Genomic DNA, 18,749 nt, shown 5'->3' with positions numbered 1-18,749 from the left:
TCAGCAGCTTGTGTTGAGTGGGATAATACATTCACCTCAGAATCCCTTCATGTTGGGCGGGTGATGTTTTCCTGGGCTCGCCACCCAGGGCGAGGCAGGAGCATGGCTGGTGGGGTGGCAGGGCCGGGCTGTGGCTGCCCCAGCCCCGGGGCTCAGGAGCTGCCCAGAGCAGTGGCAGGGAGCTGAATCACCCCTTCTGCTCCCACAGCCCCTTTGAACTCTCCTTGCTGCAGTGAGATTTTGTGGGACACCTTTGTGCACGAGCCCAGGCTCTCTCACTCCACAGGATTTTATTGGCTTCACTTCTTAAAATAGTTCCTCTTCTCCTTCCTTTTTCCATGACTGCCTCTCTGTGTGTCCTGCTCCATTTGTTCACTCAGGGGCTGTGGATATCACTGAGCACTTTTGTCTTGCCTGGCTTGTAGACAGATACTGTGTCCTTTGTCTTTGGGTTCTTCATTCCACCTGATTTCTCCTTTGAGAGGTGCCAGGGAATTTTCTTTAAATGCCACAGGTCAGACTTGGTGATTTCAGAGGTCTTTTCCAACCTCTTTGAACTGATCCTGTGCTGTAGACAGGTAGAAGAATTATAAAAAAAAAAAAAGGCCTTATGAAATCAGGCGTCTCTCTGCTAAAATTGATAAAATTCTTCTAAATGCAGCTAACAAGCGATTTGTGAGTTCCCACGTGAAGTTATTTTGAGAATGAGAAGTTCATTTAACACAACAATCTACTCTGAGGATGAAAAACAAAAGCACCTGTGTAAGCAACAGGATTTGTCCCATGAGAACCCACAAAGGAAAAATGTAAACATACCTAGAGAGAGAAAATTTCGTAGGCATTTACAATAGCCGGTTTCCAATGTATTGCTGATCAATTAGGTTTAAGGCAGTGCCTTCTTATAAATATGAGCTTTGTGAATAAAGAAGGAGGTGGAATGAGCCCAGCTGGCTGCAGGGCCGGGCTGTGAGACAGGATTTAGGGTTTCTGAAGTGCTGGAATTCAGATTGCAGCCTGCAGAGCACGGCCCTGGTGGACAGCAGCCTGCAGCAGGACAGCCCCAAACACAACCCCAGCACCAGGGGAAATCCCAGCAGGGAATATTCCCAGTCCCCCAGGCTGTGGAAATCCCAGCAGGGAATATTCCCAGTCCCCCAGGCTGTGGAAATCCCAGCAGGGAATATTCCCAGTACTGGCTGCAGCTCCAGTCACAGTGGGAGCATCTCCAGAGCAAAGCTCGTGGCTCCAGAGCAGCAGAAAGGCAGGGAGGACCATCCCTTCTCCAGGGTGTGTGTGTCTGTGTGTCTGTGTGTCTGTGTGTCTGTGTGTGTGTGTGTGCAGCCTTTCCATCCCACAAACAGCACTTTAGATAACTGTCAGGACAGTCCCACTAATTGCAGCCTCGTGCAGGGCACGGAGCCGCCCCTGCAGCCGCAGCCGGGCTCCAGAGCAGGGCTGGGAGAGGCATCCCAGCACTGCCCTGCAGCCAAAATCCCCCAGAAAACGCTTTGGATTAGCAGAGCTCCTCTACTGCAGCCACGCAATTGAATTTTAACGTTTTAATTCTCATTTTCCTTCCCAATTTCCCATTCATAATTCGCTTTATTGAAGTGCTGCCTCATAATCCGTGCCACTATTAGACTTCCCTTTTGGAATATCATAACAGTGCTCATTCTTCATTCTTCACAGGGGATTTAATGTGTTGCTTTAATTTGTTCTTTAAAGCCAAATAAGAAGATGTTCTTCACAAGAAAAGCGTGATTTCAAAGCGATTAAGTGATATTTATCACTGAAAAAAAGAAATCCATATTGTTTTGACTCTCAGAACTTGGTAGAGACAGAAAGAGGTGCAAGATCTTAAGCTGAAGTTGGAAACTGTTTCAGGGTAATTCTTTTGACAGCTATTTTGGGTTTAAAGTTCTCTAGGATTCCCTGCATTTTTTAGCAGCCAGTGTTACTCATTAACTCTCAATTTTTACTTGCATGGCACAAAAAATCGTTATCAGTGCTAGAAATTTGCTTTTGTACCTGAAACTAGAAACGGTTTGGGGTCAAGTCGCATCACCTTGAAGGTTTTTTAGTGAAAGCATCCAGACCCTGCGAGCCCCCCGGTGCCACCGGCCGTGCCAGGGAAGCCGAGCAGGCAGGAGGGGAAGGGACAGAGAACAGGAGGGAGAGGAAGGGCAAAGCCTGGAGGGCTGGGGCTGGATGTCAGCGAGAGGTTCCTCACCCCAGGGCTGCCGGGCTCTGGGCAGGGCTCTGCAGAGCTGAAGGGGGAGGCGGCAGGCACAGGGTGGGGTTTGGGGGTGTCTGTGCAGGGCCAGCAGCCGCTCTGGGACGGCCCCGAGCGTCAGCTCAGCTCGCCCGGTGGCTCTGTCCCTCCGGCTGGCCCCGCTGCGGGCTCGGGGACACCTGGAGAGGGCTCGGGGACACCTGGAGAGGGCTCGGGGACACCTGGAGAGGGCTCGGGGACACCTGGAGAGGGCTCGGGGACACCCGGCGAGGGCTCGGGGACACCCGGCGAGGCTCGGGGACACCGGGAGAGGGCTCGGGGACACCTGGAGAGGGCTCGGGGACACCTGGAGAGGGCTCGGGGACACCCGGAGAGGGCTCGGGGACACCTGGAGAGGGCTCGGGGACACCTGGAGAGGGCTCGGGGACACCCGGAGAGGGCTCGGGGACACCGGGAGAGGGCTCGGGGACACCCGGCGAGGCTCGGGGACACCCGGCGAGGCTCGGGGACACCTGGCGAGGCTCGGGGACACCTGGCGAGGGCGGGCCGGGGGTGGGGCCGTCCCCGCCCCTCCGGAGCCCGGCGGTGCCGGCGGTGCGGGATGCCCGGCCCGCAGCGGAGCGCCCGGCTCGGCCAGCATGAAGAAGCACCAGGCGCACTCGGTGCAGGGCACCTTCAGCCGCCTCTTCGGCAAGCGCCACTCCAGCCCCAGCGCCGCGTCCCTGTTCGCCACCAACCCGCCCTGGATCTTCACGCAGGAGGTGACCTCGGACAGCGCGGGTGGCACCGGTCAGTGGCCCCGGGGCAGGGACGGGGGGCGGCGGCTCCGCTGCTGCCCCGGGGGAGCTCCGGGAGCGCTCGGGGACCCCGGGATGGGCGGCGCGGCTCCCGCAGCGGCTCCGCACCTCGGCTGGGCCGGCTCTGGCCGAGTTAAACTCGGCTAAAAACTCTGGCGAGTGGCTGTGAATCTGTTTTCTCGCTTTCCCACGCCATGTTTGATCTGAGCCTTCCCAGGTTTGAGTTATTTACTCATAAACCTGTTTCTCGCAGGGCTGCGAGCGAGGAGGGAGCTGAGGGTTGCGTATTCCTCGGGATTCATTTGTGTTTCTCTGTGGTTTTAATTGCAATACGGTGCCCTGGAGGCTCATGTAGGAGGGAGCCAAATTAATAGCAATGGAGCCAGGTAGATAGACGATAGCACTTTGTGGATGAAGTTTGGTGGCTGTTCGAGCCCAACAAACTCTTCCAAGATGAAAAAAAATGGAAGTGCTGCCTGCTGAGCTGTGCAGGGTGAAGTATTGTCTGTGAAAGCAACAGCGAGGTGGTTACACCCCAAAGGCCAAGCTGCTGAAACCAAGATAAAATTAAAATGTGACAGGGAGTTTCATGCAACTCTGCAACCTAGAAGGAAAATTGCTGATTTCTAACTGTCGTAAATCTGAGGAGGATTCAAGCTTCTCTCTGATGTGGTTTGGATTAAAAAAAAAAAAGAAGAAGTTGCTGTGTCTGCTTATTCCAAGGCAGATTTCCGCGGCTGCAGTTCCGCAGTGGCAGTACAGTTCTGCTCAGGTGTGGGTCACGCTGCAAAGGACGGGAATCCTGAAAGCCGAGCCTAAGGAACAGCTGTTGGATGCTCCTCAGCATCCTCCGGGCATTCCTGAGTTTGGTTTGTGGAGGGGGCAGTGCAGGGCCAGTGTGACAGACACTGCAGCTGAGAGAGCGGGGTGAGGAGGGGACAGTGGCACAAGGGACAGCAGGACAGCAGCCCGAGGGACAGCAGGGACAGCAGGACAGCAGGGACAGCAGGACAGCAGGGACAGCAGTCTGAGGGACAGCAGGACAGCAGGACAGCAGGGACAGCAGTCTGAGGGACAGCAGGACAGTGGCTCAAGGGTCAGCAGGGACAGCAGGACAGTGGCCCAAGGGACAGCAGGGACAGCAGGACAGCAGGGACAGCAGGACAGCAGGGACAGCAGTCTGAGGGACAGCAGGACAGTGGCTCAAGGGTCAGCAGGGACAGCAGGACAGTGGCCCAAGGGACAGCAGGGACAGCAGCCCGAGGGACAGCAGGACAGCAGGGACAGCAGGACAGCAGGACAGCAGCCCAAGGGACAGCAGGACAGCAGCCCAAGGGACAGCAGGGACAGCAGCCCAAGGGACAGCAGGGACAGCAGGACAGCAGGACAGCAGGACAGCAGCCCAAGGGACAGCAGGACAGCAGCCCAAGGGACAGCAGGGACAGCAGGACAGCAGCCCGAGGAACAGCTCTGCTGTGGCTGGCCCCGCACACAGCCCCGTCCTGCCCAGGGCAGCCCCAGCCCTGTTCCTGGGACATTTCTTGCAGAGCTCCGTGCCAGGAGGAGTCCACTGCTCCTGCTGATCCCCACCTTGGTTTCTCACACAGAGTAAACACAAGTTAAGCAATGTGGAATGGGTGTAGCTTTGCATGTCCCTGACTCAGAGATTCCTGAATGTAGTGACTGATGCCACCTCCTCCTCCTCCTCCCGGGAGCTGTGGATACCCCGGCTCAAACCTGCTGCGCCTCCTCCAGGTGATGCAACCCCCGGGGAGGAAGAAGTTCCATTACATGAGTGGCAAATTGTTTATTTGATTTCCCATGGCTGAGCAAACACAAGTGTCTCCAGGACAGGCTGAATGTCAAAAAGTGGCCGAAGCAAGGCCAGTGCTTAGAGCCAGCTGCTTCCCACAGCTTCCAAGGGTGCATTTCCTGATCCCTCCTTCCAGGAAACGAGGCTGGCAGAGCTCAGGTCTTGCTGGTGATGGGCTCCCAGCAGGCAAGTCCTGTTTATCTAGCAAAGAAAACACAACTACAAGCACTTCATTTTACTTTAATTAAAGCATTCAGGGTAGCGATGCTTAGTAATCTAGGATCAAAGTCCTTGTGATCTTTAATCCAGTTTCTCACTGGGTTTACCTAGTGACTTGTTAAATATAAAACTCATCATTTCAAGTCTCAGAACCACTCTGTCGCTGCTCAGGCTGTCTGAGTCCAAACTCTCCTGTTGCCTTAGCCTTAATTCCTGCTCCTTACTCACTGAATGCGGGGTCACCCACAAAATTAATCATCACAGAATCACAGAGTAGTTTGGGTGGGAAGGGACCTTAAAACTCATCTCATTGCACTCCCTGCCATGGGCAGGGACACCTTTCACTGGGTCAGGCTGCTCCAAGCCCCATCCAGCCTGGCCTTGAACACTTCCAGGCAATTTGCTGGCACTTCTGTCCTCCCTGGGTCTCCAGCAGCTCCTCCTGAGTGCTTGGGCCCCCCCCAGGCAAGGAAGTGGTGAAGTCTTGGTAGGACCAGGCTGGCTGAAGGACAGGCTGATTGGTGATTTGAAAGCTGGAGAAAATGTCCTTTGTGTAGAGAATTGCTTGTAGTGGGAGCAGTTTGGGAAGTGAGGGAGGGGATTGCCTGGAAGGGCAGGGAGAGCAGGGCAGATGCTGCTGGGGGAGGTGGTGGGTGGGAGAAGGGAAGGGCTGATGTTTGTCTGGACTCTGTGGTGTGTTTGAAGGTTGTGTGGAATTCATCTGCCTGCAGTCCCTCAGCAGAGGCTGTGCTGCCTCATGCCCTGCCTGGTGTGCTCAGTTCTTCATTCCAGGTGTCCATGCAAGTGCTTTCCTTCTGTGGGACACACACAGAGACATTTGCCCTCCTCTTTTTTCATTAGACTTGGTGTAAAGCTGTTTCCTTCGGAGCTTCCTCCTGATTTCTGCCCATCCTTCTTCTTCTCCTCCCTTCCTCACTACCAAAGTGTTGTTGGGAGCTCTCCTGCAGCTTTCCCTTCAATCACAGCCATTTTGTTGCTTCCCCTCCTTCCTCAAACCCTCAGATTTTCTTTAATGTCGGTCTCCTTGGCTACGAGTTATTTGTGTATCTCCTTCCAGCCAAGGTGGGGTTTACATGCTTCAGTATTTCTGCTTGTTAATTCATGCTGCTAATCAGACACAAAGAATGTAATTAAATTAATTTTATGAGCTTTATTCACTGTCAGAAATAAACCGGCACAAGAGGTGTGGTTCAAGGTGAAAGCACAAGGCTGGGAACCAGGAATTCCTGCTGGCTCCTCTTGCTTGTCACACCAGGGCCCTGTGACTTCCTGCCCTGGTGTCTCCCTCCATCCATGGCAGTGCTTTGTGGGAGGTCACCCAGAGCAGGCTGGAGTGTGGAAGTGTTGGGAAGCAGCTGGAATTCCCTCTGGCTTGGATGTCAGTGCTCTGACAGTGCTCGGCAGGGCAGGAGCTGTCCCTCCTCCTGGTCAGCTCTGCTGCCTCCCCCTCAATTCCAGCTGCTCACATCGGCCAGAATTGCATCCTGTTCCCTCTGAGCTGCTTCAGTTCCATCCTGCAGAGCTGAGGGAAGGCTCTCTGTGCTCTGCAGGTGTGTGACAGGGCTGTGAGTGCCTGTCCTGCACACACAGGACCTTTCTCTCCCTGGTTTCCGCTCACCTCAGGACACCCAGGATTTCCTCAGGACCTGCTGGGCTTTGCCCACTCCTGGCCGCTGATGCAGCAAGTTCTCCACAGCTCTCTTTGAACGTCCCTGGGGCTTTGGCAGTGCCCAAGCTCAGTGCTAACAGTGTGCTCTCCCCTCAGGTGACGTGATCCAGGTGTATTACGGTGACAATCGCTTCGGGACAGTGACAGACTCTGGCACAGCAACGCTGAAACCGCGGCCGAGGGTGCGGCCGCTGCTGACGTTCCTGCCCCTGGTGAGTGCCCGAGTCCCTGCTGGGCTGGAGCTGGTGTCCCCAGCCCCAGGGACAGCAGAAACCCCCCTGCAGTGACCCTGGCTCCGAGGGGCTGGGTCTGAGCTCAGGGCTGGCCTGGGCCACGGACGAGGCACTCGGGCGAGAGGTGTGAGCACCATCACACTCGCATTCTCAATTAAAGAATAATTGCTGAGCACGGAGAGGACAGAGCAGGCTTGCACTGCCGTTTATCTCACTGCTGCTGGCAGTCCCAGGTGTGCTGCTGGAGCCAGCAGTGTGACCCCAGTCCTGCTGCAGCAGAGGAAAGAGGGGATGCTGTGAGTGTGCAGGGGATGATTCTTTTCAATCTCTATGAAAAAAACCATGCCCTGCAGAGCTACCAGTGCTCCAGCAGCAGCAGCAAGGGCCAAAACAGCCAGAGCAGAGGGCCTGGAGGTGGCTGTAACTCCAGAAGTCACGCTTGCTTGTGGCTGGCTTTGAGGAACCCCATGCAGAACTTTCCAGAGGTCTTACAAAGAGCACAGTTAGGCACAGGATTCACAGAATCCCAGGGTCTGGGTTGGAGGGGACCTTAAAGCTCACCTTGTTCTCTCCTCTTCCACTAGAGCAGGGTGCTCAGAGGGGCTCTGGAGATGCCCATAGCTAAACTGAAGTGATACCCACAGCTCAGGAGCTCAGTGAAGACAGGAAAATGCTTAAATCCTTTGGTCTTGACAAGGAGGTGATCTCTGCTAATGGGAGTGTGTGTGGTAGAGGCACTGACAGCAGGAATGTCCCCAAGACAAATCCTGAGGGCACCCAGGCCCTGCTGCTGCCCACAGAGGCACAGCTGGCCCTGGGGCTCTTCCTCCCTTGTCAGGGTCCCTCACAAAGCTGGGCCTCCCCTCTGACAGTAACAGCTTTAACTGAAGGAATGAGTAGGAAAGCACTTTGAAGGATCAGTGTGCGTTGGATGTTTGCGCTCCTTTGGTGAGGTTTGATGATCATTTGATCTGGCACAGACTCTTCTGCTGCCACGCACATACCTGCGCCAGGTACACACCTGCACCGGGCGGTTCTGCAGCTCCTGCCTTAACCCTTTCCCCCCACCCACGGGGAGCAGCTCCGGTGAGTCAGGAGGATGCACCCGCCCTGCCCCGCAGCTCCTGCACCGCTGCACCTGGAGCAGCCTCCTTCCCTCCTTCCCCCAGCCCTGGGCTGGCCCACACGGAATCCCAGCAGGGACTGCACGAGAGGGTCCCCCCATGTCCCCCTGGCTCCCCCAGCACTGCAGGTGCTTTGGCATCCCAGGGGAATAAATCCCTTCAGGAAACCACCATGCTGCCCTAGCTCAACAACAAGGAGACTGGGGCAAGCTCTTCATATTCAGAGAAATTCTTGGCCTCTCAGGCCCCAGGCTGCTCAGCAGTTGTATTTTGGGGTGGCTTTTGTAACAGGCAGCCTCAAACCTTGGTCACTGAATGGCTGAGCAGGGGGTGCTCCTGAGAGCCCGGGGAGCTGGGGCAGGCTCCCTTCACTGGGCACGTCTGACTATTCCAGGGATGAAAAGTAATTCCTGGTGGTTACAGTGAAAGCTTCCCCCCACGGGATCCTCAGCAGGCACAAGTCTGATTCAGGTACCACAAACTGGAAATGCAGGTTCCTGGCACAGCACCCAGAGCCTGCTCTGAATCAGTGGGAGGTTTTCTGGGCTGGCTACACCCAGCAAACACCAGGAACGATCTTCCCAACCATCTCTGCAGACTGGCAGCGTGCTGGGGATGCTTTCCATTTCAGAAGCCAGCTCATGATGTGGGGACGGGTGGTTTTTGAGAGATGCTAAGCAACTGCCACAGAGGTTTTGGTGATGAACAGGCTTGCCCAGTTGGAAATGACACATCCAAAATTGCTGCTCCTTTATGAAGTGCAGACCGTGTCCTCCAGCTTTGCATAGCTCTCTTCTGACTGCCAGTTCCTCTCCACTCCTCCCCAGACAGGTGATGCATATGCAGGCAATGCAGAGCTCAGACATCTTTACTTCCCTGGAAACCAGCAGCAATGGATTTCCATAGCAAATGGGAGCTGCTGGGGTTTTATTCTTTGTGATTCTGGTATCTCATTGCTCTGGACAATTGAACTATCAGCTCTCGAAGTGCCTCTCCTGGCCTTTGTCTCCCCTCTGGCTCTCAGATGAAGTTCAGGATGTGCCTGTGCTTTCACAGGCCTTGGCTTCTCCATCAGCACAGCGTTGTCTGGTCCTTTGTGCAATCCCAGGGATATGAATTCGCTCACTCCCAACTCACCAGGACCTCATTCCCTTGTGGTTACAGAGGTTTTTTGGTCATCTGCAGGGTGATGGATGTAGCATGTGAAATACCTGTATTTCCTATTATTCTGGCCAAAGCTGGGGCATTCCAGGGCTCTCCAGAGGAGCCCAGGTGCTGCTGTTGAATCAGCCCTGCCCCAGCAGCTCCTGGGCTCCCCAGCCAGGGCAGAGTGGAGCTGTAATGTTCTGTCTGAGCCTGGATAGGGCTGGATGAACAAATGACCTTTGATCCAGGAGACTTTGGAATCCCGGAGCACTCTGATGTAAAAGCGGTGATAACGGCAGCGAAAGGCAAAGGGCAGGGGCTCAATCATTATCCAGGCTTTTGTGTGCAGGAAATGGCTGGGGAGAGGCGCAGGCTGATGGCAGGATAACATTTCCTTTGTCCAGGGCTGTTAGCAGGGCAAACATCTGCCCGGGGAATGCAGCAGGGTGGATGTGGAGCCCGGGAGGGGGACAGCGTGTCCCTGAGCACTGCCCGTGTCTGTCTGTCCCTCGGTGGATGTTCCCTCGGAGCTCGGGATCTTTCTGCCACTGGGGTGCCCCAGGCCGCCCCCCGCTCCTGCCCGGCCCGAGTGCCCAGGGCTGTCCTGGAGACCCCCGGAACCCCCTCGGAACCCCCTCGGAGCCCCCCAGAGTCCCCCCCAACCCCTCAGAGCGCCCTCAGAGCTCCCCCAGCCCCTCGGAGCCCCCTCAGAGCCCCCCCAGCCCCTCAGAGCCCCCTCAGCCCCTCAGAGCCCCCTCAGAGCCCCCTCAGCCCCTCAGAGCCCCCTCAGAGCCCCCCCAGCCCCTCAGAGCCCCCTCAGAGCCCCCCCAGCCCCTCAGAGCCCCCTCAGAGCCCCCCCAGCCCCTCAGAGCCCCCTCAGAGCCCCCCCAGCCCCTCGGAGCCCCCCAGCCCTGAGCCGCAGGGACAGGAGAGGTTTCCTGCTGCTGGCACAGCCCCGAGCAGAGCTCCAGGTGAGTCAGGCTGCCCGAATGTCTCGGCTGGGTGGCTGCAGTCACCCGGAGCGCTCCAGGGCCTCCCAGATGTGTGGGCCGCTGAATTGCTGGTGCTGTACCGGCTTCAGGCACTGCTGAGTTCCCAGCACGAACGTGAAGGGAGGAATTGAGAGCGAAACACAAACCACACCAGGAGCAGTTTGCCCAGAGCGCTCAGATGTGCTGTGCCAGTTTCCCAGGACACTGCAGGCCTCAGAGCGGGGTGTTGGTGACTGGGGCAGTGCTTGCTGCAGAAAAACACCCCCAAAACCGGGGCAGCTGCTCGGTGTGTGGGACAGGAACGGTGAGGAGCCCCCAGGGGGATGTGAAATAGTCAAATTCCTCTGCAGCCCTCGTGCCTGACCGGGGAGGAATTGTGTCCATGGCCTGTGCAGCCTTGATCGGTTCACTCATCCCCTCAAACCCTGTCAACAGCAGTTTCCACAAGGACTTCCTATCACTACTTGCCCTGGATCCCATCAGGGCTGTGTGAACAGATTACCAGCTGCTTGTCAGCCCTTTCTCTGATCCCTGGGCTGAAGACTGACAGCTCTGTTTTCTCAACTCTTGCAGAATGCCCAAGAATCCCATGGGGTGGCTGTGCCAACGCCGTCGGTGCCAGAAGACTTTGAGGAAAAGGCAGCTCTCGGTAAGGGATGTTCTCTGAGGAGCCCTGGCCAGCACAAAGTGCTCCCCAAGCCCTCAGGGCAGGAAGTGTGTGTGTACCAAGCTCTGGAGCAGACAGGCTGCCCATATATTTTCATGCTAAAATAGAGTCTGCTATTAATTATTTTTTGAAGTAATTGAAAATTAATTAATTCCTAAGAGGTGAGGCAGAGAGGCTGTTCCAGTTCAGGAAGTTTTAGAGAAGCCTGGCAAGGGGCTGGCTCCCTGGGCAGGCCAGTGGCACAGGCCAGTGGCACAGGCCAGGCTGATGATGATGATGATGATGATGATGATGATGATGATGATGATGATGATGGAGGGGGGCTCACAGGCTGTGTGCTCTCGCTGCTCTTGCAGGCTCTGGCTCCCAGCTCAATGGCAATTACCGGATGTACAGCTCAGTGGGGGACCTGCGCCCACAGGCCTTCGATGGGGATGACCTGGATGAAGACATCCCCCCGCCACCATCGGTACCCCCTCCACCCCCTCCGGCAGCTCCTCTGCCACCCCCTCTGGCCTCACCGGTCCCTCCACCCCCCGAAATGCTGCCACCCCCGCCACCCGAGATGGTGCCACCACCTCCTGCCATGGCAGCCCCGCCACCTCCCGCCTGTGCCCTGTCACCCCCCAGCACCCCGGCTCCTCCAGACTTCATTCCTCCGGCCCCGCCGGGGGCCCGGGACCCCGCGCCCTTCGGCCCTGGCATCTCCAAGTGGAAATCCGAGACGGTGCTGAACACCAGGCAGGCGGATGCCGAGGGGCCGCTCTGCCCTGCTGAGCCCGGGGAGCCCACAGCCCCCAGCCCCAAGGAGAGCCTGCAGCCCAAGCCTGAGCCCCACCTCACCTTCCCCAGGTCGTTCAAGGTGCCGCCGCCGGCCCCTGCGCGCTCCTCGTCCATCCCAGTGCAGGAGGGCCAGCCCGGCCGGCAGGAGCCCGTCCCCAGGCAGCCTCACACCCGGCCACCCCTCCCACCCTGCTTCACCATCAGACCCGCAGCCAAGGCACGGCCGGGAGAAGCCGAGCAGAGAAATTCCGGGCTCAGAGAGGGCGTTGGGAAGCCGGCTGTACCCCCTCCTCTGAGCCCCAAGCCGGGCCCAGGGCTCAGCCAAGGGGTGAATCCTGCCGGCCGCCGGTCCCCACTGCCAGGCTCCGAGGGGGAGAAGATTCCCCAGCTGAAAACAACCGGGAGAGACTCCCCTCCAAAATCTGAACCTCTCACTGCGAACGACCTGGATCTCCCTCCTCCGGACTACCCGACCTGCGATGATGACTGGAAGGATGCCAGCAACCTGAACAAGCTGCGGGATGAGCTCTCGGCCCTGCTGCGCTCCCCACGCCGGGAGGAAAGGCCGCTGGAGAAGCCGGCTGCTCCCCAGCCCGTGGACAGCACTCCCAGCCGTGCTGGCAGCCGTGAGCCAGGGCTCAGTGAGCCCCAGCTCGCCAGGAAGGACACGGAGTTATCCAAGGAAGGGGAGAGGGAGAAGAAAGAGGTGCCCAGCAGCACCCCCAGCACCAATGGGGTCTCTCCCAGCACTGCAGTCACTGCCCCAGAGAGCAGCCCTGACACACAGCCCCGCAGCGTGATGACAATCAGGAACGAGCTGGAGGCTGTGCTGTCCCTGAAGAAAGAGGGGAAACCTCTTGTGGGGCTCAGCAGCCAGAAGCAGAGTGTGGAGAATGGCATCAGCACCCCACCGGTGAGGAAGAGCCCCCCTGACACGAGTGACTCAGTGATGCCACAAACGGTCCCCAGCCTGCTCCCAGCCCCCGTGGCCGCTGCTGTGAAGGATGAGACGGATCACAAGGACCATCCTGCTCCTGCTCCCGCTCCTGCTCCTGCTCCTGCTCCTGCTCCTGCTCCTGCTCCTGCTCCTGCTCCTGCTCCTGCTCCTGCTCCTATTGCTGCTGGCAAGGTCACAGAGGACGTGAGCCCTGCTCCGGGGTCCCTCAACAGCAGTGTGAGTCCTCCAGACCCACCCCAGGGACCAGCTGAGGAGCCCCCTGCTCCCACCCCCTCCTCACCCCCTGCGTCCCCCGCACAGAGCCCGGCACCAGAGCCCAGCTCGGCCATCTTCCAGTACAAAGTGCACCGGGCTGGGGCCAGCTCGGCCGAGCCGCGCTGTGCCCCGGGCTCAGCTGAAGCCCCCTGCCCCAGGAGCTCGGCCAGGAGCCCCCCGGACATCTCGGGAGCGGGGCAGGAGGAGGTGCTGATCCACCCCGTGACAGGGGAGCGCGTGGAGCGGGGTTCACCCATGGCCCTGCTGCTGGCAGCCCGGCAGCGCGCCCAGCGGGGCCGCCAGGGCGGGGAGGGGGCGGCCGTGCTGAGGGCAAAGCCACCCCTGAGACTCAGCAGTGCCTCATCAGACACCACCTCCAGCAGCTTCTTCCGCCACGAGTCCAAGCCCTACTCCTTCACTGTGGTGCCTCGGCCGTCCGCGGCCAGTCCAGCAGGGCCCGGCTGGAGCAAAGCCCCCTCCTTCTCCAGCTCCTCGGAGCAGGGCCGGGCTGGGCGGGCGGTGGGCGAGGCGCAGCCCCCTGGGCCCCGGCGAGCCGCTGCCTCCAGCCTGCTCCGGGGCCTGCTGGACTCGGGGCAGCCGAGCCAGCCCGGCCCAGCCCAGCACGGAGTGCCCAGGGAGGAGGAGAACGGGGACACGGTGCTGGACTTCGGGATTATCCCCCCACCCCCCGAATTCAGCAACGAGGCAGACGAGAGTCCCCTCCCGAGTCGGGAAGAGAATCGCAAGTGCCCCAGTGTCCCTGAGAGCAGCCGGAGCTCGGGCGAGCCGCGCTATTTCAGGTGGTCTGGCTACACCCGCAGCTATGGGGGCAACCAGGAGCCAGCAGCTCCGCTGCCCTTGGAGAAGAGCTGGAGAAACGGCGACTTCACACCCCAGTACCCGGATTACAGCAGCTCCACGAGTTTCCCCAGCCACGGCCCCAACCCACGGCCACTGATCAAGAAGCGCCTGTACATGTCAGAGCCCGACAGCTCCTACCCCCGGGCAGCCGCAGCCCCCCGGGCCTCGGGCACCCTCTCCTCCTACGGCACCGGGGGGTTCGGCTCCACGGCTGGGGAGGGGTCTCGCCGCCTGAGCTCTGCCCACAGGAACGGCCCCTCGAGCACCCAGAGCAGGCGGGCATCCACGGACGCTGCTGGGAAAGGCACGGCGTACGGCGGCAGCGGGGCTGACACCAAGTACAAGGGGCAGAACGGGGACTTCTCGCCCGGCAGCGTGCTGACAGGCAGCAGGTACGTGTCCCCTGGGCCCAGCCCTCCCTGTCCTCAGTGTCCCTTGGAACCGGCCCCACAGCAGTGCTGGGGCTCCAGAGCAGTCGCTGCCCCCTGGCTCCTGCTCCAAGGGCAGTGAGCGTTCCGTGGCTCCTCCCTGGTGCCAGCTGTGACCCCAGTGCCCGTCTCCCTCCCTCCCCACCTCGCTGAGTGGAGACACGAATCGATAAAATGATCATTGCGGTACTGCCTGAATGCCAAGGTTAGCCTGGGCTTTGGGTGAGTTCCCCTCTGTTCTCCCTGCAGGCCTGCCCACGGCACCCCGCACTACGGGGCACCCTCCAACACCTTCACGGTGAGGCCCGGGACGCGCCAGCCCATCTCCTACACCTACCAGAGCCACCGGTAGGCCGGACCTCGGGGCCGCCCCGCCGGCATCCGGCTGGCAACGGGCGAGAGGGTGCCTGGCTTGGTCCTTTCCTTCTCTATGGCACCAGGGACGGTCCCAACCCAGCCTGAAAATGCTCCTGCTTGAAATTGCTGACGGAGGTGGGGAATGAGCCTGAGACTCGGACTTATCTCAAAAGACTGTCGAGGAGAATTGTTACTGCAGAGGGCAGGACGCTGCCTTGTTACATGAGCAAACGTGCTTTCCTTTTTTCCCATTTTCCCTCCTGGATTATTGTCAGAATTGCAGACTGATAGGCCATCTAGGAAAGCCAAAGAGCATCCTCAGCTCCCTTTAAAGAGCATCACCACTGGAAAGATTGATTGCAGTTTGTTTGTTAATTGGTTTAACTCCAGCATGTTTGGGAGCAGGGAGAGACCGGCTGAGAGATGTGCACAGCGGAAGCAAAGCAGTGTATAGCTAAATGTCAGGGATTAAAATAAGAATGTGAGGCCAGTGGGATAGGAGGAGATGCCTGGATCCTGAGCCTTTCTGTCCTTCAAGAGTTTGGAGTGAATCAATTCTGCCTTAAACCCAGCCCTGGGCAGTCAGTGCCTGTCCTGCGGAGCAGGGCTCTGACCCCTCCTCCAGGAGCCGCTTTGGGAGCAGGGGCCTTGCTTTGCTGTGCCTTTTGGTCACTGTAAATGTTTCTGTTGGTAATTATTCCTCGTGGAAGGAGGCTGTGAGGCCTGGCTGGATGGCTGTAAAGCACTTTGGAGACATAGGTCATGGAGCAATCCTTTTCCTTGGGCTGGTGGGTGTCCACCACTCGCCCAGGTGCTGTGCTGCTCTTGTCACATCACAGCCCTGTGACCCCAAGAGTCCTTATTCTACTTATTCTACTGAGATTGGCTCCCATGTGCCTGCTTTGAAGCTCAATTTCAGTGTGACTGTATTTATCCTGGTGGCGTGTGGGGTGTCTGCAGGGAAAGGAGCTGGCTCCCGCTGTTTCCCTCGGTGCTTTGCCAGGTGCTGGATGTGCAGAGCTGCCCCTGATTCCCGCTGGTGGACACAGGGGTGGGAGCTCGGAGTAGCCTTAGAGGGTTTCAGCTTCCAGAGTGAGCAGTGGGGTCTCACAACAGCTGACCTGAGTTGTGAATAATTCCTGAAGCTAGAAACAGAGAATCTTCCTCCTAGGTAAACTTGCTGAAAATCACTGTAAAATAACTGTAAAAACTTGTAGAGAATATTTTCTAATCACTGGCAAACTAAAAGCACTTTGAGACATGAGTCTATTTTTATGGAAAGCACTTTCTATTTTCAATGCTATAAATCCCACTGGTTCTACTCCAGCTTGCCCTGCCTGGCACACACCTGGATGTGGCCTGCAAGCAGATCTTGCTCATTCAGCTCAAAATCAGGGATAAATTTTCCTTCACAGTTGAATTCTCAAAAGTTATCTTGACATTCGAGTCATGTCACTGGCATTCTGTGTTTTGTGTTATTTCCAGCTTTACCTAATAATTTAACATCCCTTTCAGATATTGCAGCAGCTTTAAAGTATGCTGAACTTTATTTTGCTGTGAATAAAATGAAAATGCAGATACAATAATCAGTCTAATAGCTAATTCAAAGGGCATTTTTATGCCAGTAAGTCACAGTGACTTGGAAGATTTCCATTGTTCACCCCAGCTAATATTGAAATAATAGGCTTTAAATATCTGGGTGCTGGAATATTTATGGAGAAAAGTGACTATGGAGTAATTATAAGGACATTGAAGTGTGCCAAGTGTCTTGTGGAATACCACCTGCCCTAAAACATAGAATTTTCTCTATGCAAGGAGCATCTTGAGCATTCTCATTCATTTGTAGAAGTAAATCCGTGATCCTCCTTCAGGGCCTTCAGGGTCATGTTTTGCTATTGGATGAAGTTTCACCAGTTTAGCTTGAAAGCAAACAAAGAAGTCTCTTTGATAACGTTGCAATTTAATGTTTTTTTTTTCTTGATAGTTTTTGGGTTTTTTTTTTCAAAATAATAAGCTATAATTGTGAATGAGCTCTCAAAAACAATTTTAAGGCTGGGTGGGCAATTTCAGCTTTTGATACTGACTTTGCCCAGAAGTGGTGAGGGCAGGGGGTATGTGTGCAATTTTCCACCTCAAGAATTCTTCCAAATTACAATCTCCCCTACACAAGTTTGTTTGCTTTTTTTGTTGTTTTTTTTTCTTTGTAGAGAAAAATGTTGGCACTTGCTTTAAATGTCACATTTACTACTTCATCCAGACACACAATTCATGTGTAGCTGAAATATGGTCTTAGACACCATGGAGTGTGTCACTTCTAGCAGACATAGTTGTTTTAATTAAGTATTAGAAGCATGATAATAGAAGTCAGCTTTATAAAACAGCCATTCTTCACTCAAGAACAGATTCTGGGACTGCACAGGGGCTGTCACTGAATCAGGCTGGACTCTGCTTCCAGTTGTAGGACTGGTTAGCATGCAGGCTTTCAGCAGCAGAACACTTCTATTCTTCAGACCCTTTGGACTATCCCTGCTGCTTTTGAATGCCTTCAGCACATTCTGGTATTTCAGAAACAACTCACCATTGATTCTGGGGCTGCTGTGACAAAGGAACCACTGTCAGAGCTGTTGGCAGCCAGAGCACTTGGGGACAGTGAGATCTCTCAGGAGGTGAGGACTGCAGGGATGGATGGGGGAGAGCCTCCTCTTCCTGGGGCAGGTAACTCTGTCAGGTTCTGTGGATAAACTGCTCCTGCTCCTGCTCCTCCCAGCTCTTTCACTATGGAAATTTAGCAACAGAGTGAGAAGAAACAAAACTAAGGGGTGTTAATGGAGCAAAGCACCCTGCCTCAGCCCAGCGCTGAGAGCAATCCTGAGTGTGGAATTATTCTCACTTCACCCTCTCTGATGCAGTGTGGTAATTCAAGTTGTGATACAACTTAAATTATCCCCTGCAGCTGCCTCTTCCTCACAAGTTCCTGCTATGGGAGTGTAACAGAGCTTTAGCTGTAAAGTATTGAACAAAGTCTTTTATTTATAAGTGCCACTGAACACCAACCTTCTTGCATTAAACATTTCTGGATGTTTTATTACATGTGTGGTATCTTTTTTTTTTTTTAATGTTGCTTACACAGTCTTGTCTGCTGGAGGATTGAGAAGTTTGCATGTCCTTGAAAGGATGGGAAAATGTAGCTCAGTAAGGTTTGAATTTCATCTTACCTAGAACTTGGTCCAGTTTCTCTGAGCAGTTCATCCAAAGCCTGTGGCCATTTCAGTGTTTTAGAAGCCCAGTCAAGGCATGAAGGGGCAGCTGTGCCCCAGGAGCTCTGTCACTCACACCCAGCTGGTTGGGCAGGCTGGCACAGGAGCAGATTCTATAAATAGTCCTGGGCTTGGAGCCCTTCATTAGGGAGAAACTCTCATACCTGTTACAAGCCCCAACTCGAATGCTGTGCCCAAAGCTGCAAGCACAGTGAGCAATGCAGGCAGCAACACAAAAGGTTTCTCTGCTGCTCTCCACTCAGAATTAAACTGATTAAACTGATCTGACTCTCCATCCAGCTCTGGCTGCAGGAGCAGGCTGAGGGAGGAAAGGGTGCCATGTGTGCCTTGAAGCTCCTACTGCAGCCACGGTGGATGTACCCAGGTGTCCCCAAACCTGACTGGGGTGTGGTGCAGGGACAGCCGAGCAAGCCACAGACCCCACACAGTTCCCTGCATTCCCCGGCAGGGAGCTGCAAAGCCAGAAAGGATTTTTGTGGGATTGCTGGTGTTCCTGCTACGCTGCTCACGTGTCTGTGACTTTCCTGCAGCCTTGCCAGCACTGGTACAACACCTCTGGTCCAAGCTGCACCCCAGGAGTGACTCCTGAACTGCTGCTCTTCTGTGCTTCTCGTAGGAGTGAAAAACCCCAGGTGCAGGAAGCCCCAAAAGCAGATGCTCCTCCAGGCAGAGCTGGGCGGTGCTGCCGTGCCCTTGTCGAGGGCAGCTGCTGCCATCCTGTGGCACCACAAACACCTGCCAGATGCTGAAGCATTGAGAGTTCTTCAGTCTTTAATTGTAAAGAAGTTTATTTATCACCTGCTCTCCCCACAGGCTTCACCATCCACCAGGAGTCTTTTACCAGGGGCTGCTGTGTTTTGCTCAGGTGTGGCAATATGAGCAACCTAATATGGTTTAATGTCTGATATTTGAACT

At 56.0% G+C, this 18,749-nt stretch overlaps 1 protein-coding gene across 1 annotated transcript; it reads left to right on the top strand.

Annotated features, from left to right (window-relative positions):
* The first annotated feature begins 2,813 nt into the window (after window positions 1-2,813).
* Window positions 2,814-17,644, top strand: C24H6orf132 (chromosome 24 C6orf132 homolog). The gene is made up of 5 exons (XM_086861521.1): window positions 2,814-3,022; window positions 6,849-6,964; window positions 10,821-10,896; window positions 11,271-14,163; window positions 14,449-17,644. Exons 1-5 carry the CDS (start codon window positions 2,872-2,874, stop codon window positions 14,549-14,551), a joined length of 3,339 nt encoding a protein of 1,112 aa, XP_086717647.1. The 5' UTR covers window positions 2,814-2,871; the 3' UTR covers window positions 14,552-17,644.
* Window positions 17,645-18,749: the final 1,105 nt, after the last annotated feature.

The sequence above is a fragment of the Cyanistes caeruleus genome, chromosome 24 (genome assembly GCF_971803275.1).
Source record: "Cyanistes caeruleus chromosome 24, bCyaCae1.hap1.1, whole genome shotgun sequence".
Taxonomy (NCBI): domain Eukaryota; kingdom Metazoa; phylum Chordata; class Aves; order Passeriformes; family Paridae; genus Cyanistes; species Cyanistes caeruleus.
This window is presented reverse-complemented; position numbering and strand designations above follow the sequence as displayed.

Coding starts and splice junctions, on each gene's coding strand:
- C24H6orf132 (XM_086861521.1), top strand. CDS start 2,872: ATGAAGAAGCACCAGGCGCACTCGGTGCAGGGCACCTTCAGCCGCCTC. Junction 3,023..6,848: donor GGACAGCGCGGGTGGCACCG/GTCAGTGGCCCC, acceptor CTCTCCCCTCAG/GTGACGTGATCCAGGTGTAT. Junction 6,965..10,820: donor TGCTGACGTTCCTGCCCCTG/GTGAGTGCCCGA, acceptor CAACTCTTGCAG/AATGCCCAAGAATCCCATGG.